The sequence below is a fragment of the Leptinotarsa decemlineata genome, unplaced genomic scaffold, assembly GCF_025532065.1.
Source record: "Leptinotarsa decemlineata unplaced genomic scaffold, Ldec_3_MD MMD2_tig00001064_RagTag_RagTag, whole genome shotgun sequence".
NCBI classification, from domain to species: Eukaryota; Metazoa; Arthropoda; class Insecta; order Coleoptera; family Chrysomelidae; genus Leptinotarsa; species Leptinotarsa decemlineata.
The window spans coordinates 7,749,410-7,768,975 of record NW_027412558.1 but is presented as its reverse complement, the minus strand read 5'-3'; the positions used below and the strand labels follow the sequence as shown (position 1 = coordinate 7,768,975).

General features: G+C 33.0%; 1 protein-coding gene across 1 annotated transcript in view; it reads right to left on the bottom strand.

Moving 5' to 3' along the window:
* The window catches only part of Hecw (Hecw ubiquitin protein ligase), a 263,186-nt gene that overhangs the window by 84,765 nt on the left and 158,855 nt on the right, over nucleotides 1-19,566 (bottom strand). The window contains 2 exon segments of the mRNA XM_023163118.2: nucleotides 1,749-2,141; nucleotides 5,579-5,677. Coding sequence (XP_023018886.2) covers nucleotides 1,749-2,141; nucleotides 5,579-5,677 — 492 coding nt within the window.

Here is a 19,566-nt window from a genome sequence, read left to right as displayed (position 1 = left end):
TAGTTTTATTCCTTTCTGAAAGATTACAAGCTAGACCTAGTTTCAATGCTGGCTACGTCCTAGATGCTTCAACTGAATTATTCGTCTACTGTTACACTTGAATACTTTATTTTTCAACAACACAGATGTTAAGGTGATTCAGACACAGATTTGGTGTAAATTTCTTAGCTTTTTTCACGAAACCTTCATGGAATGATATATAGATACAAAAATCAAGTCAAAATACAAAAGAGTGCTAGGATAATAGATACTCTTAGATAATAATATGGAGGCAACGGGATCGCTTCGTTTATCACTAAGAAGGAAAGCTATTACGCTCATGTAGCACTAGCTTCCATAGCCTATTTCTTTAATTTTTAATAATGATTAATCGTTTCAGTAGATTTGGGCCTTTTCTTTTCGAATGAATTTTCTTTCGAATTTCGAATAAAAAAAATGCAAACGATTGCAGTTTTTTACAGGGTATTCCAACAGAGACTTTCGAACTTTGATAACATTTGGCAACTGCCCTAATTTTCATCGAAAAATCATCATTAGGCGATGAATGGGTTAATGGGTACGTGAACAAACGAAATTGGGACGATACCAACCCACATGAGATCAAGAGCATCCAATACATTTCGAAAAAGTCACTGTTTGCCGTGGATTTTGGGCGGGCTGCGTCATCGGTCCATATTTCTTTGAGAACGACGTTGGCCAAGCAACCACTGTCAACCCGGTTACACTTTTTCTTGTGGGGTTTTCTTGAGCCCAGGATGTATGCGAATAAGCCACAAATCACAGCGGTCCTCGAGGTCAACATAACCCATTGCATCAGTCAATTTCAGCACCAGAGTCATGAAATGTTTCGGATGCGTTCTACCCAGCCGTGCCGGACATCCGTGTCTGTAGAGTAGGGAGGGTGAGTGTAGGTCCACAGCACTTAGGCTACATGTGACCCATTGTACATCCTCCCGAGAAGTTGTCCTCCTAGATCATCGTTCACCCTGTTCTTTCCAGGAAGGTGGACCGGTCACTAGGAGACATCTCCTTTATATCGGCAGGTGTAGGCCAAGACTCGCCGAACTCACACTCTCTTATTGACGATAACTGTGGACACTCGCATAAGACATGCTTGACAGTTTCATCTTCCTGTTCACACATCCTGCATGAAGGTGTGTCCATTAGCCCCATAATATATAGGTATTTCCTTAGTTCCATCTCTTTAGAAATTGAGCATGGGTGTGACGATTGGCTGGTTCGGCAATTGTCCAAGTCATAAGGCCGTAGGTGTTACTGGATCCTAAAATTCTTAGTCCAGCTGCTTCCTTGGCTAAAGAGTGGGCAATGCCATTTTCTTTACTCCTATGCCTTTCACCCACCTCAAGATAATGTTATTATCTACCGAGGCTTTGGCTAAATCTTGGTGGTACTCTAGTACTAGCCCAAAGGTAACACGTTGTCTGTTCAAGGCTAATAGGGCTTATCTGCTGTCATTACAGTTTGTTTTGCCAGAAATTCCTTTCCTGGTTATTTCTTTTGTGGCGATTGAGATACTAGCCAGTTCTGTTTGAACCACGCTTGGTACTTTTCCCATTCCTCACTTATTCCTTAGGCTCAGTGATCTGGAGTAAACTCCACATCTTGAGCCTTCTTTGGTTTTTGAGCGCTTGATGAAATATCCTGTATGGTTTCATTTGAAATCACAAATGAAAGCATCAAGATAACTTTCGAAAATTACTGAATAACATAATATGAATAGAAAATACCTTCAGCTTCTGGAGAAGGCGACGTTGAAGCATTCCAAATCTGATAGTAATCCTTTCCAGGAACTTTTGTATTCGGCTTCGCCTTGATCTTCTTCTTCGTACCTCCCATAATCTCCATGCTCAACCCGTTTGGCGATTTTTTCTTGACCCCTGAGAGAATTTCGTCCTTTCCGTTCTCCAAATCCTCCAACGAGTCGGATATTTTGACCTGCTGCTGTTGGTCACACTCGTCCTGGAAGGCACAGTTTTCGATGCCATTAGATTTCTGTCTGCGGCTTTTTATGAACTTTTTCAATTTGTCTACGGGGTGTTTGATGATGAGGGGATCCGACTGAGCGAGGTAGTCTAAGGTGGTACTGTCGTAGTAGCGAAAGCATAACAGTTTTTCACAATCTGAAAAGCAAAACGAAATATTCAACAAATGGATTTAGAATAAATATTGATGAATTTATATTATATTGTTTCAAGGACCAAACACAAGCACTAAAGGAAAATCATTAAGGCACTCTGAGATCGGTGCCTGTATGAAAGTAGCTATTCACATTGGATTTGAATGGCTCAAAACTATGAGCAGCCACAATACATCGCGATTTTCTGATACGTACCGCTCTTGGTGGAATCAAATCAAGTTATTGAATGAAAGTTATTTCTTGTGGAGATATATTTTGGGTTGTTTCCCATTCCACATGAGAAAACTCATAAAAATACGATAAAAAATTCAAATTATATTCAGTCATTCTACTTGTGACAGAGAAAATAGATTTGTCAGCTTCTTTTTATTTGGATGATTAAGTTACATAAATGATTGTAGTTGAAGCTTTCAAATAAACAGGAACATCTCAATATTTTACTGAAAATGATCAGTTCAAATGTTAACAAGAATGAAACGATTTTTTTTCTAGAAGTAAAAATCCTTAGATGTTATGCATCATAAAAATATTAAATATGCTTTGAGAATCTAATTAGATTGATATCCGCATCCACACTAGTTAGGATAATAACTATTTTTCCAGTAGATTGAATAGTATTAAAAAAATAACACTCAGTTTTTTTAAAAATAACAATTTTTTATTCGTTCCGTTTTCAAACTTTTAAAGCAAGCTGTTCAAAAATGAAATTTTAGCATTTCAATAGTCTGCAAATATGCAAGAGTATGCAAGCAATAACATAGCAGAAATACTTTTAAGCCTTAATAATTTTCGAAACAATACAATAAAAAAAATCTCAATTGGCTTGTTGAAAAAAAAAATTTGTAAAACAAGATGGCCACAATTCCAAGGCGGAAATTAGGGATAGTTCCCAAATATTGTAGGGATCGATCGTGCAACAGTGACACATTAAATAAAATGAATATACTGAGGAATATATTCAGCGAAAACTGCAAAATATATTTATAATTAGCAAAAAATATTTTAAAAAAATAAACCTTCCATTCACACGCTCTAAAAAGAAGGAAATAACTTTACTAGTTCGGAGTTCCATTGTCTGATATAATTCTAATACTATTCGAAATCTATGAAAACACAAATAAAACTAGATTCAATAGCTGAAATATCAATTATACAGAGTGTTCCCTAACTACGGTACGAAACGAGGGTGATTTGTTAGGTCGTTTCAAGAAAAAAGTTCCTATGAACATATGTCCGGAGTTGCTTCGTTTCTGAGGTACAGGAGGGCGTTGAAGTTTGAAAAAAAATGTATGTCAGTTATTTCAGCGTTAGTAAAATTATTAGTTGACAACTCTGACATTCACTGATATGACAACTCTGTCACTGTCATTTGGTCTCCAAAGCATGTGTTCATGATATGCAAAGTTGCTTCAATTTTTTTTATCGTACACGAAGCTGTACTTCACAAAGGTGAAGAAAACACAAGCGACGAAAAAGTTGTATTTTTAGATGATTGATCTAAAAAATTAAGGACTATTACAGCAAGTCAGTGGCGTACTTTTTTCCCAATATTGTTTAATTGTTGGCTGTGGGGCCCACTTAGACTCCACTGGAACTAATAATTTCTATCTAGTTAGGGCTAAACAAGCGCCTTATCATTTCAAATAGCTGTAGGAAATTTCAACCAAATCGGTGTAAGGATAATTATGATATTTTATAAATACTTTTTTCATGTATCTCAGAAACGAAGCAACTGAGGACATATCTTCATTTATTCTCAAAAAGACCTAACGAATCATCCTCTGAAGTTTCGTACCGTAGTTAGGAAAAACCCTGTATGTAAGCAATAAAACGTGAAATAAAAATAAAATGAAGCAATCAAGATAAAAGATGAAAATGATCACAGAATGAAAAGAAATTAAAAAAAATTAATAAGTATAAGCAAAAACCTAAAAAAAAAATTTAAGATTTCAAACCATGTCATGATGTCATCACCCGAATACTAACAGTAAAAACGTCTTGAAGTAACTTGCCTTGAATTTTTTTTATTTTCTTTTATTTAATTTATTTTTTTTATTTCTTTTTACTACGTGGTCATTTTTATCTTTTACCTTGATTATGTTATTCATTTTATTATATTTTCATTTCACATGGTATTGCTTAATATAATTGATATTTCAGCTATTCATTCTAATTTTATTTATTTGTTCTTTCAAAGATTTTGAATCATATTAGACAATGTCCGAACTAATAAAATTCACCATGAAACATTATCAACCGCTTTCAAACAAGAAGGAAATAAGCATCAATTTATTACATTACAGAATGTATATGATATAAAAGCTTATTGCTAAATTTACGCCTGTAAATAAATGAGAATACAATATGTAATTTGATTAAAATATAAGCAATTTTTGATGTTTTTTTTGATAAAACAGTTATATCTTGTGACAAGCTTTCATTTTGCATAAATTGTGTAATGTAATAAATTAATTTTGATTTAACTTATGATATTTTACAAATACCCTTTTTAAAACTTCAATGCCCTGTATCTCAGAAACGAAGGAACTCCAAACATATGTTCATTAGACCTTTTATTCTTAAATAGACCTAACAAATCATCCTCTGAAGTTTCGTACCGTAGTTAGAAAAAACCCTGTGTGACGTGACATGAAAATAAAATAAAACGATTAAAATAAAGTAATCAAGATAAAAAATGAAAATGATCAGAGAATAGAAAGAAATAAAAAAGAATAAAAATTAAAATATGCAAAACCTAAAAAAATGAAAAAAATTAAAAGATTTCAAACCATTAAACCATGTCATGATGTCGTCACCCGAATACTCACAATCAAAATGTCTTGAAATAAATTGGTTTTAAATATTTTTATTTTCTTTTATTTAATTTATTTTTTTTATTTCTCTTTACTCTGTGGTAATTTTTATCTTTTACCTTGATTGTTATTTATTTTATTGTATTTTCATTTCACGTTGTATTGCTTAATATAATTGATATTTTAGCTATTCATTCTAATTTTATTTGTTCTTTCAAAGATTTCGAATCTTATAAGACAATAGAAGTCTGAACTGATAAAATTCACCACCGCTTTCAAACAAGAAGGGTATAAGCTTTAAATTAAAGTAAACCCATCAATTTATTACATTACACAATGTATAAAATATAACAGCTTACAATTGAATTCACCCGTGTAAATAACCAAGAATATAATATGTAATTTGATTAAAATATAAGCAATTCTTGATTATTATTTTTTCAATAAAACAGGTGTATTTCGTGATAAGCTTTTATGTTGCATAAATTGTGTAACGTATTAAATTAATGGGTTTGACTTACTTTTTAGAGCACGCGCATAAAAGTTATTTTACATACTAGTGGAATATTCAACTAGAAACAACTAGAAAAACACAGCAATTTCTCACCATTATGATGCGATTGAGGTATATCCAGAAGCCACATGGTACTCTGTTCCTGCCCCCGGACTTGTTGCCTCGCAAGGCACTCCTCCGCAGATCCGCAATCTGCAACAAAATACCGCATTAATCAAAATATCATCTGAAAAATAAATCGTTCGTCCTTCGATGAGATAGAGCAGCACATGCGTGTATCTTCATCGAAACATGTAAACACGCGCGGATTATAGTAAATCGCAAATATTTATCTGAAACTAACAAGATATTTTCCCAGATGAAAAACACATATTTTCATTCATTATAATCAAATGTTATCAGATTGTATATCGTAACAATAAAATGAAACTTGCCAGGGGAATTTTAGGGAACTCATTGTTATTATCAAAACGCCCACCAACTACGTTGTATCAATACCAGGAAACTTGATTCGAATATTATTTGGAGAGCATCACAGACTGGAAAGTTTTTGAATATTCGCAACAGGTGTTAAATTCAACGAAAAGATCGCGTTGAGTTGTTAATGAATAAACAAGCAATATTTTGTTTTGTCAAATCACCATGGACGGATATAACATTCAACAATACGTGCAAATAATAAAATTGTTTCATCAAAATGGGTGTTCTGTTTGGGCAACGTACCGCGCGCTTCGCCCATTTTACGGTCGCCATAATCGTCCTACCAATATGACTATTCGCATTATGGTGGATGATCGACCAACACCAGTACGCCGAAGAAACGCAAGATCTGCCGGAAACGTCGCCACTGTCCGTGAGAGTGTGCAGGAGAATCCAAGGCTGTCAATTTCGCGTTGCTCACAAGAACAACTGCCGCAATAGATTTTCAATTATTGGAACACACTTGCAGATCGATTTTGGGCTGTTTGGCCACTCGTCGAATATTATCCAACGCCCTGCGTGGTATTAGCCAGAGAAGTAGTTGTTTTCTGATAGGTGTCAGTCCATTAACCTACAGTGTAGGGAGTTGAGACTGGCCTGAACGAAATGTTCTTTTAGATGATTTGATTTATAGCCAGTCTTCAAGTATGCCAACTGACTATATGTGAAAAGTTTTCTTTCCTTATACGAGGAATTGGGCAAATTTCGGATATGTGATTGGTTACCTCGTTCACAGGCAGATGGGGCGATGACAAACCTGTTGTTTGTTGTCCGTTTCAGCCTAGTTCGAGGAATGATACTCTGAAGGAATTCGATTTTTCATTATCGGAAATCAATGACTTCATGTTGATGATAGACACTACCTTGCACTGACGAGTGGTCAAGCAGCCCGAAGCCGGTCTGCAACTGTGTTCCAATAATGAAAAATATATTGCGGCTGTTGTATCGTCAACAACATATGCAGGAATAACTTCAGTGAAGAATCCTGCACTGACACCTGTCGAATATAATCCAACGCCCTTCGTGGTATTAGCCAGGGGTGTAGTTGTTTTCTGATGGGTGTCAGTCCATTAATCTACAGTGTAGGAGTTGAGACTGGCCTGAACGAATTGTTCCTTTACGATGATTTGATTTATAGCCTGTCTTCAAGTATGCCCACCGACTATTTGTGAAAAAGATTATATTATATTTATTAAAATATTGGTATCAGAGGTAATATTCTTGACTGGATCATTTCGTTCCTAACAAATAGACAATTCTTCGTGAAATTATTTGGAGTTGAGTCAGATAAATATACATTAGGTATAGGAGTAGTGCAAGGTTCAATTCTGGGGCCATTGATTTTCTTACTCTTTTCCACTAAATATTCGTAGGCGCTTTTATCTCATTAATTTTGCTGAGGACACAACCATTGTTGAAGCTGAATCATCTATAGAGGATATGATTTTAGCAGTTGATCTCGGTATTAGTGAAATGACAAAATATTGTCATTCCAATAAACTGATACTGAATGCGCAGAAAACAAAAATTATATATTTCAAGAAGAACAATCAGATCAATAATAAGTCCTTCACACACATAACTACAAAGTTCCTAGGTATGTTTAACCTTAAATTCAATAGTGGCGTATGCTGATGATACTACATTTGGCATTAGTGGAAAAAACAGAGAATTCATAGATGTCGCTAATGAAAGTGTGGCCGAATTTCACCAGTACTGCGTGAGCAACGGACTTACTGTGAATCCTCATAAAAGTGTTTTTATGACTTTCTTACCGAAAAATATTCGTCACGATTATAGTAATCTGATAAGATTGAATGGACATTCCTTACATGAACTGAACTCAGTGAAATTCTTAGGAATAACACTGGATAGCAAGTTGACATGGGAGATACATATTAATAACATAGTAGGTAGGCTGAGCTCGGCATGTTTCTTAATTAGACAACTAAAGAATACGGTTTCGATCAGTGTCTTAAAATTGGCATATTTTGGGCTGGTTCAGTCAATATTATCTTATGGCATAATATTCTGGGGATCATCGGCACACTTAAATAATGCTTTCATTCTTCAAAAAAGGGTGATACGTTGCATGAGAGGAATACATCCCAGAGAATCGTGTAGGCCTTATTTTATTGAATTAGGCATCATGACACTACCATCTCTTTATATATATTTGTTAGTATTAGATATGGCAAATAAAAAATTGGTAAGAAATAATGAAATACATGGTTATAATACTAGGAATAGCAATCATCTTCATCAATCGTTCTCTAGACTGACAGTGGGTCAAAATTCTAATCATTATCAACAGATAAGATTCTATAATAAAGTTATAGACATTTTTGGTCATATAAGAAAGTTCAAAAAAATAAAATCTTTATTATCAGACTATTTGTTAAATATGGCATTTTACTCCACAGAAGAATTCTTAAATATGTAGAATTTATATGTTTAGTATGTATAATATTTGTATAGATGTATGTACTGAGCCTATGTTTAATTATTTAAAGTGTGTATACACATATATTATGTTCATAATTTTAATCTAATCCTATTTTCTGACAAGTCCAACAGACTCTATACATTGTTTTTCGTTTTTTTCTTGCAATTGTATTGGAGTTTACAGTGATGAATAAATTGATTTTGATTTGATATTTTTGAATGATTGATAAATTTAATAATAGTTTATTTTATCTGCTCGAGTCAAAAATGAAGTCGCTTTTCATTTCTTTATCACACAAAATTTAGTGTATTGTGAAATATTATTGAAATAATTGATAGGAATAATAAAGAAGACCCCGCCATTGATTTTAAAACGCCTTCACCAAATTATCTAAGTAGAATTAATCGGTTAAGATTATTCGAAAAGAAAAATTCAAACTGCCTTAGGATAAAATTTTAGTTATTTGCTTTTTTCTGTTTTTATTGGACTATTTTTGGGATGAACACTCAATGGATATTTTCTAGATCAATCGTTGAGTTTCACACTATCATCAAAGCCCCTTGAAAATTCCAAACCTAACCTGTATTCCGTTTATGATTCCTTGGAGCAGTTAATATCGCATAATATTTAATAGGTACACGACTGTGATAAAACATGTATGAAAATTTGAATACCTGGTTTAATTTCTTATAATAAATGTGTACCTACCTACCTGTAAGATACCTGTCAAAAACCTTCGACATACATACTTTTTGATTCTTATCGTTTAATTAATTCTGTACCTTGGAAGTAAAATAACAAATGACTTCCAAAAAAATTCAGTGGGGAAAAATAATCGACAGCGAATAATTATAATTATAAAAATTATTTTGTGTTTTAATATCTTCTTGAACTGATTCGCACTTTTTGCGAAGTTTATCGTCACTTATTATGTTTCATATCATTCATTTTTACGAGGTGTTTCAGCAACAATAATATTTAAAACAATTATATTTTTTTTTATTTATGAAAATAGAAATGGAGATGAAATGGAAGCATATAATACTTGTATGAAATGAAAAAATATAATCTATATCAAATCTTAGTGAAATTTGAAAAATATGTGTAAAATATAAAAATCTAATATCAAGATTATGTAGGTAATTTAAAAACAAATGTTGAGTGAAACATATGAAAATGTAATACTGAAATATAAAAGTTAAAGTATAATATCGAAATTTGAACTATTAGAAATATTCATGTACGGGGTATGTTAAAAAAATTCTGAAATTTTGTTTTTTGATGAAAATATTTAATTACGCTCTTGAAACGACGCGACTACCCGTTAAGCATATCTTTATTTATGATGATATGAAAAAGTTACATGGAGCCATGTCTGGCGAATATGGAGGCTAGATCATCGCTACAGTATTTTTTGGCAAAAAAATCACGAACAATCAATGAAATTGAAGCAGGTGCATTATTGTGGTGCAAAAGCCACGAATCCGTTTTTTTACATCGATTCACGCAAATTATCACCGACTTTTCTGATTGTGATTCAGCGATTATTCACTTTTACCACTTTGACATCGGTTGTTGATGTGTTTGGATATCTTGGAAACATTTATACCACACATAAACACTTTTTTTTCTTATAGCTCATCGTAGGCTTTCGTAACCATTTCATACAATTTGTTAAACTTTGTTTGATTTGTTTCGACAACCGAAAATCGCCAAGCTCTTAAAAACACGTTCAACTTTAATACAGCTGAAAATTTCATCATATACTCCAGGAATATGTATACTAAAGAAAATTTGACGATCGGACTCTCCGAAAACATGGAATTTTAAAATTCCAGTTATTTACTGAACCTACCTCGTATTGCCGAGATATGACGTGAAAAATCCATTCTTGAAAATGTCAAACTGATTGATAAAATGTGCATGTAGACTTTTTTTCCACTAACGACTTTTCAAAATAATATGTACATTTATTGGAGTCATAACATTTGGTAGTAATTTTCTTAACTACAAACATCGATACGCAATTTGGAAATTGCTCCTAACAAATTAGTACTTGAAAACTAATCTAAACGAGTATGTTTATTTTGGAATCAATTAAGTAAATTTATGTTGCTTCCATAATGTGATGAGTTATAAATGGATGAGCGTCATTAGCGTTCTGATTATATTTTTTAATGGATGTTCGTCAGAAAAAAAATTGAAAAATTGTTCCAGCAAAAAGATTACGTTACCGGGAAATTATAAAATTTGCGTTGCATGTTATACGATTGTGAAGGAGACGGTTACCAAGTTATCAATTACAACATTATTATAATAAAATGAAGACGTTTTTCAAGGCTATATTCTTTTCTAATTGGCTGAACAATACTTGCATTACTGATGAAACCAAATTACATATTATTTCTATTGATTGGTCTTGATTCTTTGAAGCTTCAAAGATCAATACTCCTTTTGAACTTCAAAGAGGCTGTATACATTTGACATGTATGTTATATTCAAAGAAAAATAATAATTTTTGGTTTGAAAATCAGTTGAGTTGAACTTTCCCAATTATACCTTTGAATAGGTCATAAAAAAGTTTGAGTAAAAGTAAGACTCCACTACTTATGTTTCACAGATTTCCTTGAAATTTCTGGTTCAATATACTTAATTCTACATTGAGTTGGTTTTCATTCATTCAGTCTTCCACACTGGTCTTTGAACTCGATTATTCAGGTGAAGATTCATCAACACAACAAATTGATAGTTCTATGAAATTATAATTCTGTGATATTTTCTCTGGCGAACCTTATTCAAAATTCAGAATTATATGTATGAATAGCAACAATATGTATCAAAAATGTACCTACATCTTTGTTTGCAAATGGTCTAATCATAATTAACTTCAATCCCATTTCAACCCTTCAAATGTCATATTCTCCTTCCTTTCAACTGAAGTATTAGTCATCCGAAACATTAACAAAGTCTAGTTGGAATATTGCGGGAAGAACCACCGTACTTGTTAATAACCCAAGGGAAATTTGGTTGATTAGACGAATTAAATTCAATTATCTCACTTCCGGCAATTATGTCATTTGTCTTAGCTTCATTAGTCTTCGGTAAACTTTATCATGGAAAAGATTAGGAGGGCAGTTACCTTCCAAGAGATAATGGGGTACGTTAACTACTATGATATATCTTCGTTAACGTACGAACGCAGTTAGCTACGTGCTCGTTTGCGATGAAGTCTAGGAAGTGGATTTCCGTTTGTCCCATTGAAAAAATAAAACTAATTGAAAATCATATCAATTTTGTACAGCTCATCGACGATGAATAATTTTTTCCTTCAGATCACCTGCATGTTTATCTTAAATTATTGCTAATTACAAAAAAGTCCTGGTCAAATAAACAACATGCACAAAAACTACATTAAAATACTTAGTTATAGGAATAAGTGTGTTATCATCTCATCAGCACCGTTTTGGATAACATTACTCATTTAATTTGATAATTTGATAATCATATAATTTAATTTTAGATAATGTAAATATTTTTTATTGAAACCTAATCAACATATCAACATATGTAACTTCAAATTTTGCATATTTTGTCAATTAATTTATAGATCTATTGAAGCCATAAAAGCTTGATGAAATTGATTTGCTATAAACAATTCAAAAAATCAAAAAATATTATTTTTATTCTCCACTAAGCTCAGAACATTATCTACTTCGGTACACGATGTCTTGCTGTTATTCATGGTACTTGAGTACGCTATTACGATTCAAGCCAACTTGGTAAACGCTTTGTATTCCCACACTATTTCATTGAAAACAAATTTCACGAATAGTACCGAAGTCACTGAGAAGGCGACCTGAATAGCGTAGGAGTTGAAAAACGGACGATATAATGTTAACAGGTTGGAACAAACAAAATCACCACGCAAAAAAATGAGAAATTCTGTTGCCAAACATTTGATTCGAACACGTTTCGTGGTTAATTCAGCAACTTCTGAACTGCAAGTAGTTTTTATTTTCTAGAAGCGTGTACTATCTAGGTTATATTTATTCACAATATACGCAGACTCATAAATTGTTTGCAAATAAATCTAATAAGTATATATTTTGAATGGTTTACCTGGAAAGAACAGGCAACGATGTAATACAAATCATGAAATTATAAAACAACAAAAAATTATTGACGCTCCGGGGCGACTTTATTGATTCCAGTGGCGCATTTGCTTTTTCAGCTGCACGAAAACCCGGAAAAACCTGCAGCACCACATCATCTAAAGATGTTGATATGCCAATGTCCTATCTCTCTGATAAAACAAAATGTAGGATGTCTCTCCAGAGGCTCCAATGAATTCAATACATCGCCAGAACACTTAGTGACACGATTATTGTCAAACTTAACCAGTTCGTTTCATCTTTGACCTAGGCGTAATAATGACCAGATTCAATGCCAGAACCGCAATGAACAATGACTGCATGAATATTATAATAGTGGTCTGCTAGATTGAAGTGTTCATCTATTTCGAATCTTCGTAAGAGTTTGGTGCTTTTGTCAGAGGTTGAGTCATTTTTGAAGATCATCAGTGTTATTATTAGATTGACTGGTGCCTCAGCTATACTTGTTTCCTTATAACAGTCAGTTAGTTTGGCGCATTTTTGGCAATACAGACGATCATCACCTGTTAAAAGTTCCATTTTCAGATGATTTAACAATAAGCTTTGCACGGACTGGTTATTGGTCATATTAGGAAACGTTAGTTGAAGTTCCAGAAATTCACATTCGTTTTTGCTACCTCTTGAACATTTACTACAAAGTAAACAAGTGAGAATTTTTCCAGCAAAATATTTACAAACACAAGACGAGATAGACTGTACGGAATAATTCAGCGGTCAGGAGTATTGATTCTGCTATTGTTATGCTCACGAAGAGTAACTAACAAGAACCCGAAGAATGCGGAACAATCCTCTTGTTGTCCTAACGAGTATCTAGTGGACTTCAAAGACTCCAGGAAATCGGTTGGAGGGAAAGATGATACATATATTATTATACAATGAAATAAGATGTTGGTAAATGATAATGGTTACTACTACTAAAGCAATATATGTTCATTGATCATGTGCTAATTTCAGTTGGAACAAAAAACAAACAATCGTCAGGGATCACCTTTCTGTTCAGTGTATACTATTAGGTTGTTTTGAAAGTTAGATCACGCATTGAAAAATGGCGCCAGGTTTAAAAAAATATTTTGGTCTATTCCCAAATCTGAAGTGTTAGTGCTCCTATCTACTTTCGGAAATAACGGCTACTCAAAATTCGAAAAATCAACTATGTTAGGAACTCATTTTACAAAAATGTGTAAAAAGATCTCTTTTCATTATCGCATGCTGTGGACCTTATTTATCACTAATTGAAAGTATACGGTTTTCGGACTCACTCTTTTGAGTTTGGACGATTTAGAATTGTGAAATGTATCGAAAAGAAATTTATGCAGATATTCGAACTTATTGTTTCTATGAGGCTCTTCCATTTCTCTTACAAGATAACACCACCAATGATTGAGAAAGAAATAAAAATATGAGACGTTAAGGTATTATTTCTTACAATTTTTTTATTGGAAATAAAATAAATGAAAATTGTATGTTTTGTACATTTCAAAGTGATTAACAAAGTTACAAGACAAAGATGAATTCTGAAATTTAAGGTGCTAGATTAAATTCGAGTACCTTCCTATCAACATCCAATTTCCTTCAAAATTCTTCAGAATTCGTTCCTATTTACAACGTAATATCTAAACGTAAGATAACCTTTAAATGAAGAATTGCATTGTAAAATTATGTTAGAGCGTAAAATTTCGCTGTAAAATTATGATGAAGTGTAAATTTCCATTGTAAAATTATGGTAGAGTGTAATATCATGACAGATATTCATATAGCAAAGACCTATCAAGTTTTATTTCATCGCAAAAGTACTGTCAATATGAAAAATTCCACATTTCTTTTCGTGGTATAATTTCAAAGTATTATTCTTTGTATAGAGTTAATTTTTTGAAAGTTGTTGCTTCCTTCCTTTCTTTGGAATATTTCCTCATTTTTTTCAATAAAGATGGAGAAGTAGAGACCCAAAACCTTTTTTTTCCCAATAAGTATGAAATTCAGTCGAATTTAAACAGTTTCGACTTTTGGGTGGCCATACCGCCGGAAAAAAATGGGAACGCAGAGTTTCAACACCAGAATTGTTATCAGCATGCGTAAGACTGATTATTTTTTCAACAATTGCCGCTCCAACCGAATACTAGACCTTGACAATCCATAATTCAAACTTCTTTTCTTCACCAGAATCTACTGTACAACAAAATTACCAACCATTCTCAAATTATAAGTTGGAAAAATAAGATGAAAAATACTCCTACAAACACAAAGAATTCGAAAGAAACTCATAAATTTAGTAAAATTAACGAACTTTTTATTACTGAATTTAGGAAACTTCCAACTGGTGACATGTAATTTTTAAAAAACTTTACTTCCACCGCCTTTGCTAATTCCAATGAAGCCTTTAATGTTTTTGGGAACATTTTCATTGGTGTTTTGAGGCAGCATTTCCTAAATCCACAAGAGAAAAATAACAGAATCATCCTTTCTACTTCATTAAAGAGAAAAATTGATGATCTCAAGCACTTGAATCACCTGAGGAAACAGGAAAATTCTGAAAATAGTAACACCGTTTATAAAATAGCCAAGAAGAGTGTTGACAATGAAATACGTCAGGAAAAAATAAATCATTTCATGAAAAAAGTTCAGGGTTCTAGCAATAAAACCAAAACTCTCTGGAATATTATAAAACAACCACATAAAAATAATGAAAACAAATGTACAGTACTAAGTCATAATGATAAAACAATCAGTAGCGAAGAAGAAGTCGTAGTAACATTCAAAGAGTATTTCTCAACAATAATTGATCAGAAAATCAGCACACATTTTCCAGGGAAAGATTCAAAAAGTTGTACCACAATGCCAAATGTTAATGCAACCATGTTTTTTGACCCAGTCACTACGGATAGAGTAATAAAAAAAAGGTATAGCCTCGTTAGACAATAAGAAAAGCACAGGACATTATGAAGTATCCACAAGAATAATCAAAGAATGCGTGGATATATTATCTGAATTTATAGGATATATTTTAAACTTATGTATTTCCTTTGGAGAATATCCTGACCTGCTTAAAATTACGGTCCTTGAAAATGGTGACAGTAAAAATATTGAGAATTATCCTCCCATATCAATAATCAGTATTTTCTCAACAATCTTTGAAAAAATTATTTCTGGGAGTATAAATTATTACTTGGAAACATTCGATCTAATGACAAAGTGCCAACACGGGTTCAGGAAAAATCGCTCGATAAAAACTGACATGTTCAACTTTGTACAAGAAGTACATGATTTAATGGATAAAAAAACATTGTGGTAGGTTTATTTTTTATTTGAGTAGAGCCTTCGACTCCTTGAATATTAAATTCGTATCAGATAAGCTATTTAAGATTTGTATTCGAGGAAACATAAATCAGCTTATAATGTCTTTCCTAACAAATAGATATTTCCAGATTAAACAGAATGATATAATGTCCGATAAATTCCTTGCAACAAATGGAACACCTCAAGGCAGTGTACTCGGTCCACTAATTATCTGTTATATGCGAATAATCTACCTGATAATATAAGTAATGGTGCGATATACCTTTACGCAGACGACACTGTTTAAATATGTTTAAAATATGTTTTCCGTCAATCAGCTGTCGCCCCCATACGAACGACAACTCTCAGAAGTTGAGAAACTTGTGCGAGCTAAGGACTAACGAGGTCCTACCTTTTAACGTGTGATTCCTAACACGGTTGCAGAATCATCCCAGCTTCAACCAGATAAATTCTCTCGAGAAAAATGTCTGGTCAAGGCAGAAATCGAACCCACGGTCTTCCGATCGTGAGTCGGGCGCACTACCACCCCGGCCAATTCCACAACAAGTAAAACAATGAAAGAAATGCATAACATTGTAAACTCGGTCCTACATGAATTTGATGAGTGGTGTTACAGGAATGGACTTATAATTAACCTGAGAAAAACTGTCTGCATGGAATTTGCAAATTCATCTCGAAGCCTACATGATTTCAATTGTATTTTCCGGAATGAATCTTTGGTAGTAACAAGCTCAAAAAAGTTCTTAGGAACAATAATGGACTCACATTTCACTTGGCGAGAACATATTTATAAAGTTCACATCCAATATATTGAATAAATCGTATTATCTCATTAAATCATTTAAGAATACATTAGATACTAAAGAACTGATATCAGTTCATTACGTCAAGTTTCAGTCCATTATTTACAACAACATTGCTGTCTGGGGTTTAGCAACTGAGGTGGACAGAATTTTCGTAAAAAGAAAGCATTACTGAGGCTAATTTTCAATCTAGATTACAGAACGCCATGTGAAGAGATTTTCCGTCAAAATAAAATACAAATTGTTTCCTGTTTGTTCATTCTCCATCCAGCCATCCATGAAAATAGAAGACAACTAGAGTCGAGATCGGAAGTCCATAATTATCATACTAGGAATAACCATATGCTCATCAGCCAAAAACACTATCACGCAAAGTAAAAAAAGTCCGTGTTTGCTGGTATCCGTCCCTTTAATATACTGCCATGCGATATGAAGACACTGCCACCTCAAGTTTTTGAAAAACAGTTGAAAGTCTTTCTATCAGAAAAAGGTTTCTATACAATAGATGAATTTATACTTGAAGTTGGTAATGTCAGATCACTGTCATTGTGACGTATATATCGTAACATGTTGTTTATTTATCTATTTCTAACTTATATGTTAATATGTATGTGTTTGTTTTACAATGTGTGTCACGTTATTTTTTTATTCAAATAACATCTTATAATATTACACATTTACATTATACCTGCCTGAAAAATATGAACTGTCCCACTAATAAATCTATCTATCTATCTATCTATCCATATAACTATCTAACAACTATTGTTTAAGTAGATCACAATATATCTAAAGACTACAGTTGAAAATTGATTCAAGAAAGTTTCAACGTGTAACACATCCACAATGCAAGCAAATACTCACGCAAAAATAGAACTTTCACTCCGTTCGAATAAATCGAGTTGAACTGCTACAGCACTTACAACACAAGAACAAGCTCACAACAGATCTAACACCGTTAGTAGTCACTTTATACACCGCAAAAAAAAACTTCTACCCAGCCCACAGTCTACGTCCGATCCGAAGATACTATCTGCGATTTTTCCGGAATTCACGGGACTTTTTTTTCTGTCGCACTTGGTACCGGAAGAACCGGAAACGAAACGGTTCTATAATCACGAGCGACCGACTCTACGTTCAACCGACAACTGACGTGCCACATTCATTCATGAATGAACGAATGTCTTTCTCAATGAGTCACCTTGGCGAGTATAGTAAAGTTGTAAAATCGCGAGGGAGGGGAGAGGAACGTTACCGATGTGAAATACGATATTAGAAGAATGTTAGAAACGGGCGTGCCGCGGGGAGGGGAAGAGGGGACTCTTCCCTTCAACTGATATCATCGTTAGCGATGTGTACTAAGTTATCTATGAATATTTTAAAATAACATCGTTTCCTGAGAATAATACTGAGAAATAAAATGGAAAGTCTACCAATGGATTTTCCATCACATGATAAACTTTTTCGATGAGAGCTTGTGATTTTTTTTTGACCCGAATGATATCGAAAAAATAAATTTGTTTTGCCATAGAAAACTGTCAAATTTCTTTGGAGCCGACATATTCACCTGACGAAGCTCATTCCCTAAAACTGAACGAGAATCTCTTGTTTTTCATTTAGTGCATTTGACAGTGAGGAAACATGGAAAGAAAATTCGTAATTGAAAATACGTAAAATGAAAATCCAGTATACTTGCAACTTTTTTTTTCACTATACTATCACATGAGGATTTCCATCTAATTTTTCAAAAATGTAATGCTTAGTGTGATAGAAGTGTTGTGTAGAAATATAAAAATTATAATGGACAACTTTATACAAGTGTAGAAGGGCAAACTTTTTAGTTTACCCCGATAAGTTACTGCGTAAAATCAAAGTATTTTTAACAAAGAAAAATCTTCTATTTATCGGTAACTTGTCGTATTTAACAATTTTGCCTATCAAAAAAATTGCTAAGAAATAATACAATACTTACCTTAACGGTGAACGAAACGGACAAAAAAATTCTAAGATATTGGCAGTTATTCTTTTTTGATTATTTATTTCTTTACTTCTTCGACAGATGTCACAAGGAGTTTTGAAATATATAATTGAATATATACTAAAAAGTTTGCCCTTGTACACTTGTATAAAGTTCTCCATTATAATTTTTATATTTTTCAGATTGTGGAAGGTAACAAATACCCAAGAAAGGTCGATAAAAAACTGATTTTTCTCCACAACTTCAAAATCCTCCACACACAACTCCACAACAACAAAATAACTTTCGTTGAATAAGTTGTGTAGACTTTTGTAAAAAAACCCATTGGCTGTTGTCCATAATTACACAGAATGTGGGAAATTTCCAAAAATTGAAGTTAATACTAATAATAATACTCAGATTGATTTGTAATACCACAGGAGCAGAAGTACAAATGAAAAAGAGGAAAACGTCAATGTACAATATTGAAAAGAAATAAAACTACACGAAATAGATAATGTCACAAAGTTATAAATTAAAAAAATGTGTAAAAAAATAAAATAAATATATACATATATATATATATATACATATATATACATATATACACACATATATACACACGTGTATACAACATACACAGATGTATACCACATAAATATAATAATAGATAATTGTTTCCTATACACACATATAGAATTGGATTACAAATAAAAGTCATCAATACTGTAGCAGTTCTTTGACAGAAGAAGTTGCTTCAGTCTTGATTTGTAGGAAACTGAAGAGATTACGAATATTTTCATCGCGTAAAGTACGACTGAGTTCACTGAACAAAGAGTATAGTTCTGCTTGATACGCCAGCGCCGGCCATTCACGGATGACATGTTCAACACTAATTTTTTTATGCTTACAATTGACGTCCTCCTCAT